Below are 12,868 nucleotides of genomic sequence, written 5' to 3'. Positions count from 1 at the left end.
TGTGGCGGGAGCACCCTGTTGCAACAGTTAATAAAGATCAGGCTTACTAGCTGCCTTGCTTCTCAATATTCTCTGGTTGGCCTCTGTTATTCTCTCCTACCGATAGAGAACCTACAAAAGGACTCTATATGGGCTCTTGGGTGCCCCATAAGAGGAAAGGAGCAGTTTCATCACTTATAACAGTGGCCATCCCTGTCTCCTCGGGGAGTGGAGTCCCAGAGTTGGACTCTGTGTTTTGAAGAAGAGCTGGATCTCCCCGCATCCAGCTTCCCAGTTCAAGTGTTAGGAGAGTGGGACCAAAACTTTCCTCTGCCCACTTTCTCTATGCTGTGAATAATTGTACAAATTCCTATTGCGTTGCCTCTTAATTGCCTTTCCCCCGCTAAACTTAAAAAAACCCAAACGTTTTCTAAACTCCCTGGAAGGTAGGACTCGAACTCATGGCTTCAAGTGACAAGAAAGCAGATTCCGACCCAACCTCAAGAATGGGGGTAGGAAACCTAAGGCCCAGGGGCCAGATGCGGCCCAGTCATCTTCTCAATCCGGCCTGCGGACGGTCCGGGAATCAGTGTGTTTCTACATGAGTAGAATGTGTCCTTTTATTTAAAATGCATCTCTGGGTTATATGTGGGGTCTGCCTGGTGTTTTTACATGAGTGGAATGTGTCCTTTTATTTAAAATGCATCTCTGGGTTGTTTGTGGGGCATAGGAATTCGTTCTCCAAAATATTGTCCGGCCCACCACGTGCTCTGAGGGACAGTGGACCGGCCCATGGCTGAAAAAGGTTGCTGACCCCTGCTCAAGAACAACTTTCTGACAGTAAGAGCTGCCCGACAGTGGGGTGGAAGGGGGTGGGCTCTCCTTCTTGGGATGTTTTGAAGCAGAGGTGGGATGCCCATCGGTCCTGGATGCTTGAGTTCTGGATTCCTGCGTGTGCTGCTATTAATCCACCATCCACACACAAGGAGGAAGGTGAGAGGGGGTCACAGAAACCCTATCATAGAATCATAGAGTTGGAAGGGACCCCGGGGGTCATCTAGCCCAACCCCCTGCAATGGAGGAATCTCAGCTCCAGCATCCATGACAGCTGGCCATCCAACCTCTGCTCATCAACCTCCAAGGAAGGAGAGGCCGCCACCTCCCGAGGGGGACCTGGTTTCCCTGTTCAGAAGCTCTGACTGCCAGAAAGCACTTCTTCCTGATGTTGGGTCTTCTTCATTGTCCCTTGAAGCTCTGGGTTCAAGTTCTACCTTACATGAACTTGTGACGTCTGGGATTCTTTGAGTTTAGAGGCTCCTGCTTCCATTTCTGTCCCGCTTCCCCGGGGAAGATGCTGGGCTTGGCTGCGGCTGTCCTTCCTCGCGGAGGCGCTGCAGGTGGGTCATATTATTATGTATTATTATTAGTGGGGGGTGGGTGCTCCTGCTGGAGGGAGTATGGGGAGGGATTAAAAAAACCCCTATTAAGCAAACCATTTCAATTTAAGTTCTTTTCCGTGTCTTCTTTTTCTAGTTACGTTTGTCCAGATTTTCACATATTATTTTTAATATGTGAAAATTGGTCTCTTGAAAATGGGTCAGCATTTTGGTGCAGATCTCTCCTAATGTACACACTTTTGCAAAGGGTATTTCCCCTAATATTTACATTTCCCATAGTTCTTGCATTCCTGTATATTTTTTTAGTTAAAACAATGCATTTATAGGTCTTTCCCCCTTTGTATGGGGGTAGGAAATCTTTTCCCAATGGAAGGGCAGATCTTTCTCCTGCTCCCCTCCCTGCAGGTGAACTTGGGCAGCTGGATGATATTCCTTAGTCTCCCCATAGAGCTTGGGGTCAAGGCAAACCCTAAAACATGGGAAAACCCCAAAACATGGGAAAACCTTCTGCAGGGACTCCCCCTGGAACTTGTAACAATTTTTTTCCTGGCCTGATTTTAGTATAATTTATTGAATGTATATACCTCCATTTACCCACAGTTCTCAGGACAGTTCACAGGATAAAATTACAACATAAAAACTCAAAATACATAATAAAAACAAAAAAAGCAACAACCCAATAACACCCCCACCCCACATTTTAAAACGTTTGTGTTTCAGTTAAGTACAGCAGTTTCTGCCAGAGCAGTTCTGGGCAAAAGAGGTTAAAAAAAGAAAGAAAAAGAAACAAGAAACTTCAAGTCCACATTAAAAGTCCAAGTGTGACTGAGGCCTTATACAGACCGGCTACTACTACTACTTTTAATATTGGACCCTACTGACATCTAAACAAAGAATGTTTGTTAACTGTGTTGAGTGAGAACAGTGTCATTTATTGGACATTTAAATGAGAAACTCTACTTTGTTACAATTGTTCAACAAGGCCACTATATACATCAAGAAAAGGAGGTTCCCTATACGTGGCCTTTATAGATTTCAAATCTGCTTTTGATTTAATACTGAGGGTCATGGTGTTCTCTAAAAAAAGGAGGAGGCATAAATGGAGAATAGACAATCGCTCAATAGAACAGGTAGCAACCTTTAAATACCTGGGTGTAACCTTCCAGGAAAGGGGCTCCTGGCGCTTTCAGATTAATAATACTATTACAAATGCAGAAAGATCTACCAAAGCGTTAATAAGATTCTTCTATGGGAAAGGGGGCCAACACATACCGGCAGCCTCCCAGGTCTTTGCTGCCAAAATACTATCACAATTGTTATATGGATCCCAGATCTGCAGCTTTAAAAACCTTACTCTCTTAGAGGCATTCCAAACTAAGTTTTTCCGCTGCCTGCTGGGGATCCCCTCTTGCGTATCCAACATAGCGGTCCGTTTGGAGGTTGGGCAAATTCCTATCAGTACTTGGATATGGATATTGAAGATCCATTATTGGCTAAAGCTTATTTTCTTCCCGGTTGGGCTGGCACCTTTAACCTTACTAGATACCTACCAATCCAAATGGAAAGCTACACTGCTGGAAAAGCTTAAAGGCTTGGGGATCCCACAGCAGACCCTGATAGTGACAGGCTTCGAGAAAGCTAGGACTACAATTCGCCAGCGTATCTGGGACGTAGAATTACAATGCCACATGAGCAAAATGATTAAACATCCAGCAATAAGGGACCATGGGAGAGGTTTCTCTCCAGCTAACTATCTGTCAGGTCTTCAGGTACCCAAATACAGACGGTCTTTTACCCTCGCCAGATTCAACGTTCTCCCTTCTGCCTTACTTCAGGGCAGATTTGAGGGTAAACCATACACAGCACGGGTCTGCCCTTGTGGCTCGTTGGAAGTTGAAACTGCTTCACATGTACTATTACGTTGTCGTTTTTATGAGGATATACGTTTGACTTTTATTACACCTGTTTTGCAAAAGTCCAGGAAAGAATCGGAACACCATAGTTTAAAACTACTGCTAGAGGACAATAATCCCAAGACTACATTAAATGTAGCTAAATTCTGTGCGTCTGCAATCAATCGCAGGAAGCAAGTGGTATTCCATAGTGACTAAACCCCTAAATGTTAATTACAGGGGGCACGCTAATAATTAATTTTAAATTTTTATATTTAAATCCTTGTTATATTCATATTATCTTTTTGTATTTCTGATATATATATTTTATGATCTGTGATATTGTGTGTGTTGACGCTGGTCTGTGACCGTATTAATAAATTCATTCATTCATTCAACAAGGCCACGTATACACTATAACTGCAAAGCACATTCCTCGCCCCTTGAGAATTCCGTGGATTGTAGTTCACTAAGATTCCAAGCAGCCCTTAACAAACCACAGTGCCCAGAACTTGGGGGGAGAACATGTACTTCGCAAGTATAGTTTTTATGTAGTTTTAAATAATCAAAATATCCCATGCGCCCACGAAAGGTAGGCAATTACACATAAGATAACCAGTTAAATGTAGCAGGGCATTGTGACTGTATTCAAAGGCTCAGAAACCTTAAGGCAGAACCCCATCTCAGGAGCTACAGGCATTGGGATATTCTCTCATTATAATTTCTCCCCTCTGTGGGTTCTTTGTGTCATGTGACAAAGACACATGAGAGCAGAAGCAGCAAAGCAGGCTGGGAAGTGCTGGGACTGCACAGTCATTTGGGCCTACTAAAGTTATTCAGGACTAACTGCTAACTGTTGAGTCACTCTGACATGTGACTTAGCAGCCAGTTTCTCTTTTGTGCTCTCTGTAAAATTTCAGTGAGAAACTGTTTGTTTCAGTTGTGAGCAGAGTCAGTATGTAATCTCATTCAAACTGTTTGGAACCATGTTATTTATGAAGAAGTTTATTTTAATTCAGTAAAGCTTTTATTCTTTGAAACTCTGCATTATTAATTTACGCTGCACGTCACTTTGGTGTGAAAGAAGGTGTACACTTTTTTCCACACTCCAAGCATTTCCTGTGTGAATTCCTTTATTTCCTTTGATTTAGCAAACAAGTTCTGAAAAATTCTACGGTACCTGCTCTTTGTGACCCAGCTGATGTATTCCAAGGCTTAAGGGAGACATGAAACACGTTTGACATTTGGAGCATATAAAATGTTTCTTTACAGAGCGGGTTGTGTCATCTCCAACAAAGTCTGATGGAGGAACAGAGCTTATGCCACAATCTGGCTTCTCTATGTGGGCTCTCCAATGTGCAATAAGGTTTGTGCTGCTACTGCAGCTATGTTCACATGCTGAGCATTTATAAGGTCTTTCTTCAGTGCGGATTGTTTTATGTTCAATAGAGCTTGCTTGAGAAGCATAACTGGTGCCACTGTCTAGCTTTTTCTCTGTATGGGTTCTCTGATGTGCAGTAAGGTTTGTGCTGTTACTGAAGCTGTGGTCACAGTCTGAGCATTTATGAAATGTCTCTCTAGTGTGGATTCTTCGATGTGCAGTCAAGTTTGACTTCCTCTTGAAGCTCTTTTCACACACGTCACATTTATAGAGCATCTCTCCTGTGCAAATTCCTTGACTTCTGGCAACTTTTGATGTACAACAGAAGCTCTTTCCACCCCTGGAGTGTGTATATGGCTTCACCCCTGCATGGAGTCTTCGATGTGCAGTAAGGTTTGACTTCCAATTGAAGCTTGTCCCACACTGTTCACATTTATGGGGTCTTTCTCTTGTAGGAACTCTCTTGTATTTCAAGTTCTGTTTTACATCTTCATGCTTAAGTCCTTGCAGAATCGCACATGGTTCTACCTCATTCTCAACTACCTGCACATCACCTGTCGGAATAAAGAGAAAGACCCAAAATGACAAGCAAGACCTCAGTTTGCTCTCTCTTCCCCCATCGTGAGTCATATTCTCCCCTCTGGAAAGGCTGGTGGGAAAACTTAAATGTCCACTTCACCCACCTGCTCCAGTATTCCAAATTTGCAATGTTCCCTGTCCCCAAACTCCAGGGGTTGAGCTCACCAATGATTCAGTGAAACCCATTGTCATAAGGTGAATGCTTTGGGAACCTTTCCTACAAGAAAACATTGCATCCCCTCTGAAGGACCCAGCTGCTGGAGATTTTTGTTTGGTTTTCCTGGACTGTAATGCTTTAAGGTGAGCCCTGCTGGGTGAGACTAAAAGCCCATCTGGTCCAGAATCTTGTACCAACAGTGATCAACCAGATGTTTATGGGAGCCTGCAAAGTACCGTATTTTTCGCTCTATAGGACGCACGTTTTCCTTTCTAAAAAGTAAGGGAAAATGTGTGTGCATCTTATGGAGCGAATGCAGGCTGTGCGGCTAAGCCCAAAGCCAGTTCAGGGAGACGGAGCACTACGCAGTGCTCCGTCTCCCTGTTCTAGCTTGGGGTTAGGTGCGCAAAGCCTCCGCAGGGCAGCAGGGTGCCTTCACCCCTCTGCCTTGCAGTAGCTTCAAAGGCTGTCCCCGAAGCCAGAACAGCAAGAGGTTATCCCAGAAGCCAGATCCCTCTTGCTGTTCTGGCTTCTGGGGTTCAGAATTTTTTTCTTCTTGTTTCCTCCCCTCCAAACTAGGTGCGTCTTATCGTCCGGTGCGTCCTATAGAGCTGAAAATACGGTAAATTTGTCAACAAAACTACCCTATTACACAAGCACTAACAGCAATAGATGTGAAACTAAAAGGCAAGGCTAGGAACTGTGGGGCTCCCTCTTTTACCCTTTTGATGACGTAAAAGGGTCAAAGAATATTGGGAAATAATTTATAATGAATTGAAAAAAATGTTTAAAAGCACCTTTCCAAAAAAGCCAAGAGTCCTTTTTTGGGGGGATAATTCAGATGGAAATTCCCAGGTGTCAAAAAAGGTTATTTATGTATGCCACCACGGTGGCTCGTGTTTCGTTAGCCCCAAAATGGAAAATGAGTGAGGTCCCAACTAAAGAAGAAGGGCAACTTAAGCTGATGGAATATGTGCAGCTTGCAGATCTAACTTATAGAATAAGAGAACAAGAAGAATATTTGTTTAAAGAAGATTGGAAAATGTTTATTGAATATATGGGGGGGGGGAATTCTGTATGCTTGAAAACATGGGCAGCATTAAGATAAATTCAACAGTGTAAATAAGTTTTGATGGATGTAATAATGGAATGCTGAATGGTTTAGTTTATATAAAACATGCAGGGATTTATGCTATGCAAAATGAACTATGGAAAGAGAAGCAGAGAAGTCATTGATATTTTAAGGTTGTTTAAATGAATACTCTAAATCGTAAAACAGAAAATTTCATTAAATATATATATATTAAAGAAGAAGAAACAAACGGGGGGTGGGGGGTGGGCATCAAAAAATGCAGGCTCAGAAAGCACAGCTTCTCCTTACTCGGACATCTGGCCTCCTCATTGTCAACTTCTTGTTCCATTTCCTGCCATGGCTGCCTCTGTTTCATAGCTCCCTGAGCCTGGCCTGCCTCAGAGGTATTTGCAGCTTCCTCCTCCATAGATGCCTGAAACATCAGAAAGGCATCCATTAAAAACAGCTCTCCTGGACTAAGCCAATGGCCCACCTAGTCTGGCATCCTGTTCTCACAGTGGCCAAAATAATTTATACCCCACCCATCTGGCTGAGTTTCCCTAGCCACTCTGGGTGGCTTACAGCACATGTAAAAACAGTAAAACGCCAAACATAAAAAATTCCCGATACAGGACTGCCTTCAGATGTCTTCTAAAAATTGTGTGGTTCTTTATCTCCTTGACACCTGGTGGGAGGGCGTTCCACAGGGCGGGTGCCACCACCAAGAAGGCTCTCTGCCTGGTTCCCTGTAGCATTACTTCTTGCAGGGAGGGAACCAGCAGAAGGTCCTCGGCGCTGGACCTCAGTGTCCGGGCAGAACGATGGGGGTGGAGACGCTCTTTCATGTATACTGGGCCAAGGCCGTTTAGGGCTTTAAAGGTCAGCACCAACACTTTGAAAACTCAATATATCTAAGCCAGGTAGCCAAATGGCTCCTTAAGCCAGGGTTACAGTCGACAAAATGGAATGCCTAGTTGCCATTTTGGGGGCCAGACGGGTTTGAAAGCTGTATTTTTCAATATGACTTTTTGGTTCCTGAAATTCATCCCGATTGTCCAGATAAAATATGGCACGTAGAATTCTACAGAATGTGAAAACATCAAAGTATTGAACAAAAGACACCTTGGTGGCTGTCACCAATTGAAGCTTTGCTGCTCAAACCACTTGATAAAAAGGGGAAGTGGCTTACATACAGAGATTTATTAAAGGACCAAGAAGGAAAATGGAAACTAAAAGATTATGAGTTGGTTACATTACAGGCAATTACACGAGATGTACAAAGAAGATAATAAGAAAGGATTTAGTTATGCCACTTCCAAATTTGAAAAGGAAGTTATAGAAGAAGAAGTGAAGCTGCTGAAGAGTGCATATAGTATTCTGCTAGAATGGGAAACAAAGGATAAGGAGGTAAAATCAGTCATGATCAAATGGGCACAAGATATAGGACATAACATACAATTTGAGGATTGGGAAAAATTGTGGAAAACAGATTTAAAATTTATAGACAGTTCTCTTTTGAAAGAAAATTATATGAAAATGATGTATAGATGGTATATAACACCAGTACAGATAGCAAAAATGTACAAAACCGGGTCAAATACACGTTGGAAATGTAAAGAAAAATAAGGGACTTTTTATCCTATGTGGTGGGAATGTAGAGAAGTTAAATTTTTTTGGGAAATGATATATAATGAATTGAAGAAAATGTTTAAAAGGACATTTGTTAAAAAAGCAGAAGCATTTTTGTTAGGGATTGTAGGACAAGACCTGCCAAAGAAAACAAAGACTTTATTTATGTATGCAACAACAGCGGCAAGAGCCATGATAGCACAAGGATGGAAGAATATCCGCCCTCCCTTCCTCACGGGTGGGCGGGGTTTGCGGCACCGAGTGGAGCTCACCTGGGCAGGTGCCACCCACCTGCTTGGGCCGGCCTTTGACCCGCCCTTGGCCAGGGAGGACAATGGCCGGCCAGCCGGGAGTGGGCCCAAGGCCAAAGGAAAAGAGACTGTCTCCGTTGCCCAAGTCTCTTTTGCTGTTCTTCCTTCCAGGATCAGGACCATCAGGAGTGTGTCCAGGTGGCCAGATTGAGGTAAGTAACCGGCCTCTTCGCATTTTGCCTGGATGGGGGGTGGCTTGGACCCTCTACCAGGCTAGGCCGCATTTCTGCGGCCGCCTTTCTTTCGTTAGGCCGCGTTTTTGCGGCCTTCCTTTCGCTAGGTTGCGTTTTTGCGGCCTTCTTTCTTTCACTAGGCCACGTTTTTGCGGCCTTTCTTTCGTTAGGCCGTGTTTTTGCGGCCTTTTCCAGCTTTTGCTGGCTAGGCTGCAGGGGCGGCCTGCTTTTTTTTTTTTTTTGCTGTGGGAGGGCATGGCCCCCCGCCACTGCAGGCCCGAGTGCGCGGTGCGGCCCCTGACTAGGCCACAGGGGCGGCCTGCCGGGCCCCCGGTTAGGCCCTGCAGCCTGCTTGTTTTTGCGGCGGCGGATTGAAGAATGAGGAAACCCCGACGAAAGAACAGTAGCAAGAGAAATTGATGAACTATGCAGAACTGGCTAAACTGACATACAAACTGTGAGATAAAGGACAACTGTTATTTTAAAGAAGAATGGGAACTTTTCACTAATTACTTAAAAAGACAACAAAATGTGAGGATTTGTATAATTTTATAACATGCAGAGAATAATATGGGTTGAGAAATCAGAGAGAGGAGCTGAGGGAAGTCTCGGGGGGGGGGTTGAGGGGGGAAAAGGGGAGAGAGAGTCCTTTCCCATCACCAGCCCTCCAGCAAAACACAGGTGTTACAAGAATGTTAGGGTCTCAAATATAGAATAGATATTCATAAATGCACACATATCTAAATATATGAACCATGTATCTAAAATAGCACAGGAGAGCAATCCTGAAGCCATTTTGACTCTCCCAATGACCTCAGATATTCCTCTGCAGTAAGGGAGGCAAATGGGGAAAGCTTTCCCATTGTCTTTTTGCTTGCGAATCCTATCTTAAGGGTGTATTTGTGTATGAACAGGTTGAACCTGTGACCTGGATTCAGGAACTAAAGTATTAACCAGGGGTCAGCAACCTTTTTCAGCCATGGGCTGTTCCACCGTCCTTCAGACCGTGTGGTGGGCCAGACTGTATTTTGTGGGGGGGAAATTAACGAATTCCTTTGCTCCACAAATAACCCAGAGATGCATTTTAAATAAAAGGACATTCTACTCATGTAAAAACACGCTGATTCCCGGACCATCCGCCGGCCGGATTGAGAAGGCAATTGGGCCGCATCTGGCCCATGGGCCTTAGGTTACCTACCCTTGGTATTAACCATCACAAAAGAATGGCCAGGCTGCCCAGGTAAAGCAATCAGTGACCATTATCAGGTATCCTGGCACACAGGATTTCTGCTGTAGACCCCCACCTTCTGTGATGTATGTATGTTTTGGGGGGTGGTCTTCGGCTACAGGGTGGGCAATTTCAAAAGTCTATATAAGGGCTTGTGCACCATTGTTCAGGGTTCTCCTTCCTCCTGCGTGTGGTGAGTGGGGACCCTGATGCAACAGTTCATTTCCTTTAATAAAGATCAGGCTTACTAGCCGCTTTGCTTCTCAGTATACTCTGGTTGGTCTCTTATTTTCGACTACCAATAGGGAACCCACTTAGGGACTCTATACAGGCTCCAGAATACCCCATAAGAAAAAGGAGCAGGTTTTTCTTACAACACAGGAGTAAATGGTAATGGAGGTGCCCCCTACCTTCCAGCTCACCCCGCAAGACAGGATCCAGGAGCTTTCCATCTTCCATGGATCTCCAGCACAGCTATTAGAAATTAGGAAGAGCACTGAGTTAATGGCACTTTCTCCAGATGCTACAATGTCACCCCACCTATTTTCTCCATTGCAACCTTCTGTCTACACTGCCCTGCTAACAGAGGCTGGCAGCTCTTGCAGACGATCAAGCAGTCTCTCCAGGCTATTTAAGCTCAAGCTGCAGAACCACATCATGCATCTAATTTATTATTGTCATCATTATTATCCTGACTTTTTCTTCAAACCAGGAATCGAAGGCAGTTTACACGTTTTTTTAAAAAAAAGAATCTGCCTTAAAAAAAGAATCACATTCCTCCAAAGGTAGTCTATAACATACTGAATGCAGGAGGCAGCAAGCCAACTCCCTTCGCTTACCTAATCCTGGGAATAAATCTGTCTCCCAAAGTTCTTCCTCTACAATCAAGAATCTCCTGATTGCAGCTTCTCTCTCTTTTCCCCTGAAGGAAGAAAAAAGGTTCCTTTAATTCCCCTAGATCTCTTTAGAACCAAGGAAGCTGTAGAACCCAGCCCCCAAACAGCAGCTACTACAGGGGTACAAGTTGAAGCCAGAGGATCAATTTCCAGGAAGGAAAATAGAGCAGAAACAGGGAAACCCCATTTAGAACCCACTGAGTTTCCCCCTCACCTCTAGGTAGCTTCACACCCCACACATTGTAGGAAGGTGGTAGTGGTGAATTTATGATTGGCCTCCTGCATCTTCCTCTCTCCCAGCTGTGCAACTGCTCAGATAAATGGTGCCAGCTGTTGGTGATTTCAGTGGGATTAGCAAAAGCTGCTGGGGATTGCAGTTCCCAGCAAGCAGCTTTGGCTGGTGCCCACTGGGGCAGAAGGCAGGGAGTCCAACAGCAGGTGGCACTAGAGCCAACTACTTTCTAGTTTTGTTCCCCTCCTTTTCCTTGCAGGGCTGTGGAAGGGCAACAGCTGAGACTCAGTTGGTGGAAGCTGATGAGCAATGCCACTCCCCGCCCACTGGACTGGTTGTAAGCAAGAAAGTAGGCAGGTGGGGTTTGGCAAAAGTCAGACTGAAGGTTAGGCACTGCCCTGCTTTGCCCAAATGGAGCATCTTCCCCTGGCAGCAAACAAACTGTGGCAGGGAGATCTTTGATTCCATGACACCGCCTGTAAATAGGTGTACAAACTTTTATTCCCATTCAATTCCCTTGCAAAGTTGGTTTTATCCTTTTACTGAGTCAACCACGAGGGTTGGTTCAGGCTGAAGGTTTACTGCCTTCCCAGATCATTATACCTGTCTCTGGGGCCAGGGCTTCCAGTTTTTCTGCGACCAGTGACGAGGCCGTTGATCCACCTCTTTTCACTGTACTGTTTAGGGATTATCAGTTATTGGAATTAGGGGTTTGGGTTTTAATTCAATTTTACCAGCAGCTTCAAGACCTATATTTAGTGATTTTTAGGACCTGCTGGCACTAATTGTGCTTAATGGGGTTACACTTGGGTGAAGTACACCTTTACTTAATTGTTGCCTTATTCTATATAATTTACCTGGCCGTGAGTATGGTTTTATTCCTTGGCTTGAGATCAAGGGATATCTCAGTTGGTTGGAGCTTGGTGCTGGTGGTGCCAGGTTTGCGGGTTTGCTCCCCAGGTGGAATAGCTAAGGCGTTGGCTTGGGGACTGCCTTCTGCACTTGTGATCCAATTGGGGGAGAATGACCTGGGCCAGCGTACGGGCTGTTGAGTCTGGTGTGGGTCTCCAGCTTCACCTCCCAAGACAAGTGAGAGCTTCCTAGCTGTCCAGGCCCAGGATGTGCTGGGATGAACTGTTGCCTCTTGTGGGGCCCACCTTCTGCCTTAGTTGTGCAGCTGGGCGAAAATGACCTGCCTTTGTTAAAAGGCTTGGACTTATGGACTCGCATTATATTAACCTTAAACCAAAATAAATAAAAGAAAAGAAAATATGAAGTACTTGGAGGAGCTAGCGACGGTCCTTCCTGCCACAACCATTTTTTGGTTACAGCTCCTTTCAAGACGCGTTTGGCGCGGGAGTGTGTGCCCAGCTGCTATGGACAAAGCCAGAAGACGTGGGGATCATGCTGCAGCACGGAAGGTGCTTGCTGGGTGGCAGGCTGATTCCCCACCCAGATGTTATTTTCAGAAATGCGGCCCTGTTTCGGGCGGATGGCGTGCACCTGTCGGATGGCGGTAGTGATGTATGGCTCGCTGGAATTGAAAAAAGTTTATTAGATTGGTTGCGGGAGTGACAGTATTGGCGGCGAGCGATTGGCTCATGTGGCAGTTAAGCATTGGTTTAGGGAATGTGGGGAGGGGAGGTGTGGCCATCACCTACCCCTCCAATGAATAGGGTATTCCGTTACAGGAATCCAGGGCTCTGGCTCTCGTCCGAAGCCTGGAGAGGGACTAGGGCCATGCCAGAACCCCTGGGAACCCTGAGGGTGAGCATCAGTCAATATACACTGACGGAGATCCCCCTGCTGGTTGTTTACCCTTACAGGTTTCCTGCAGGGTGGGGCAGGAGCCAGTTATAGTTTTGATACCAATGCCTAAGTCAATACCAGTCACATTTGTGTATTCAATAAAGTTGTGGCCAAAATTTGCTCATTAACATTT

At 45.0% G+C, this 12,868-nt stretch overlaps 2 protein-coding genes across 2 annotated transcripts in view; one reads left to right on the top strand and one right to left on the bottom strand.

Annotated features, from left to right (window-relative positions):
- Positions 1-12,868, top strand: part of LOC310756746 (uncharacterized protein) — a 1,375,527-nt gene that overhangs the window by 1,234,387 nt on the left and 128,272 nt on the right. The window lies entirely within an intron of this gene.
- Positions 4,384-6,976, bottom strand: LOC310757148 (uncharacterized protein). Its single transcript, XM_083602351.1, has 2 exons — positions 6,767-6,976; positions 4,384-5,203 (listed from the first exon to the last, which is right to left on the bottom strand). Exons 1-2 carry the CDS (start codon positions 6,912-6,914, stop codon positions 4,440-4,442), a joined length of 912 nt encoding a protein of 303 aa, XP_083458477.1. The 5' UTR covers positions 6,915-6,976; the 3' UTR covers positions 4,384-4,439.

Source organism: Podarcis filfolensis (genome assembly GCF_964270895.1).
Source record: "Podarcis filfolensis genome assembly, chromosome: 2".
Lineage (NCBI taxonomy): Eukaryota > Metazoa > Chordata > Lepidosauria > Squamata > Lacertidae > Podarcis > Podarcis filfolensis.
The sequence above is the reverse complement of the archived record's forward strand: the minus strand, read 5'-3'. Positions and strand labels throughout refer to the sequence as shown.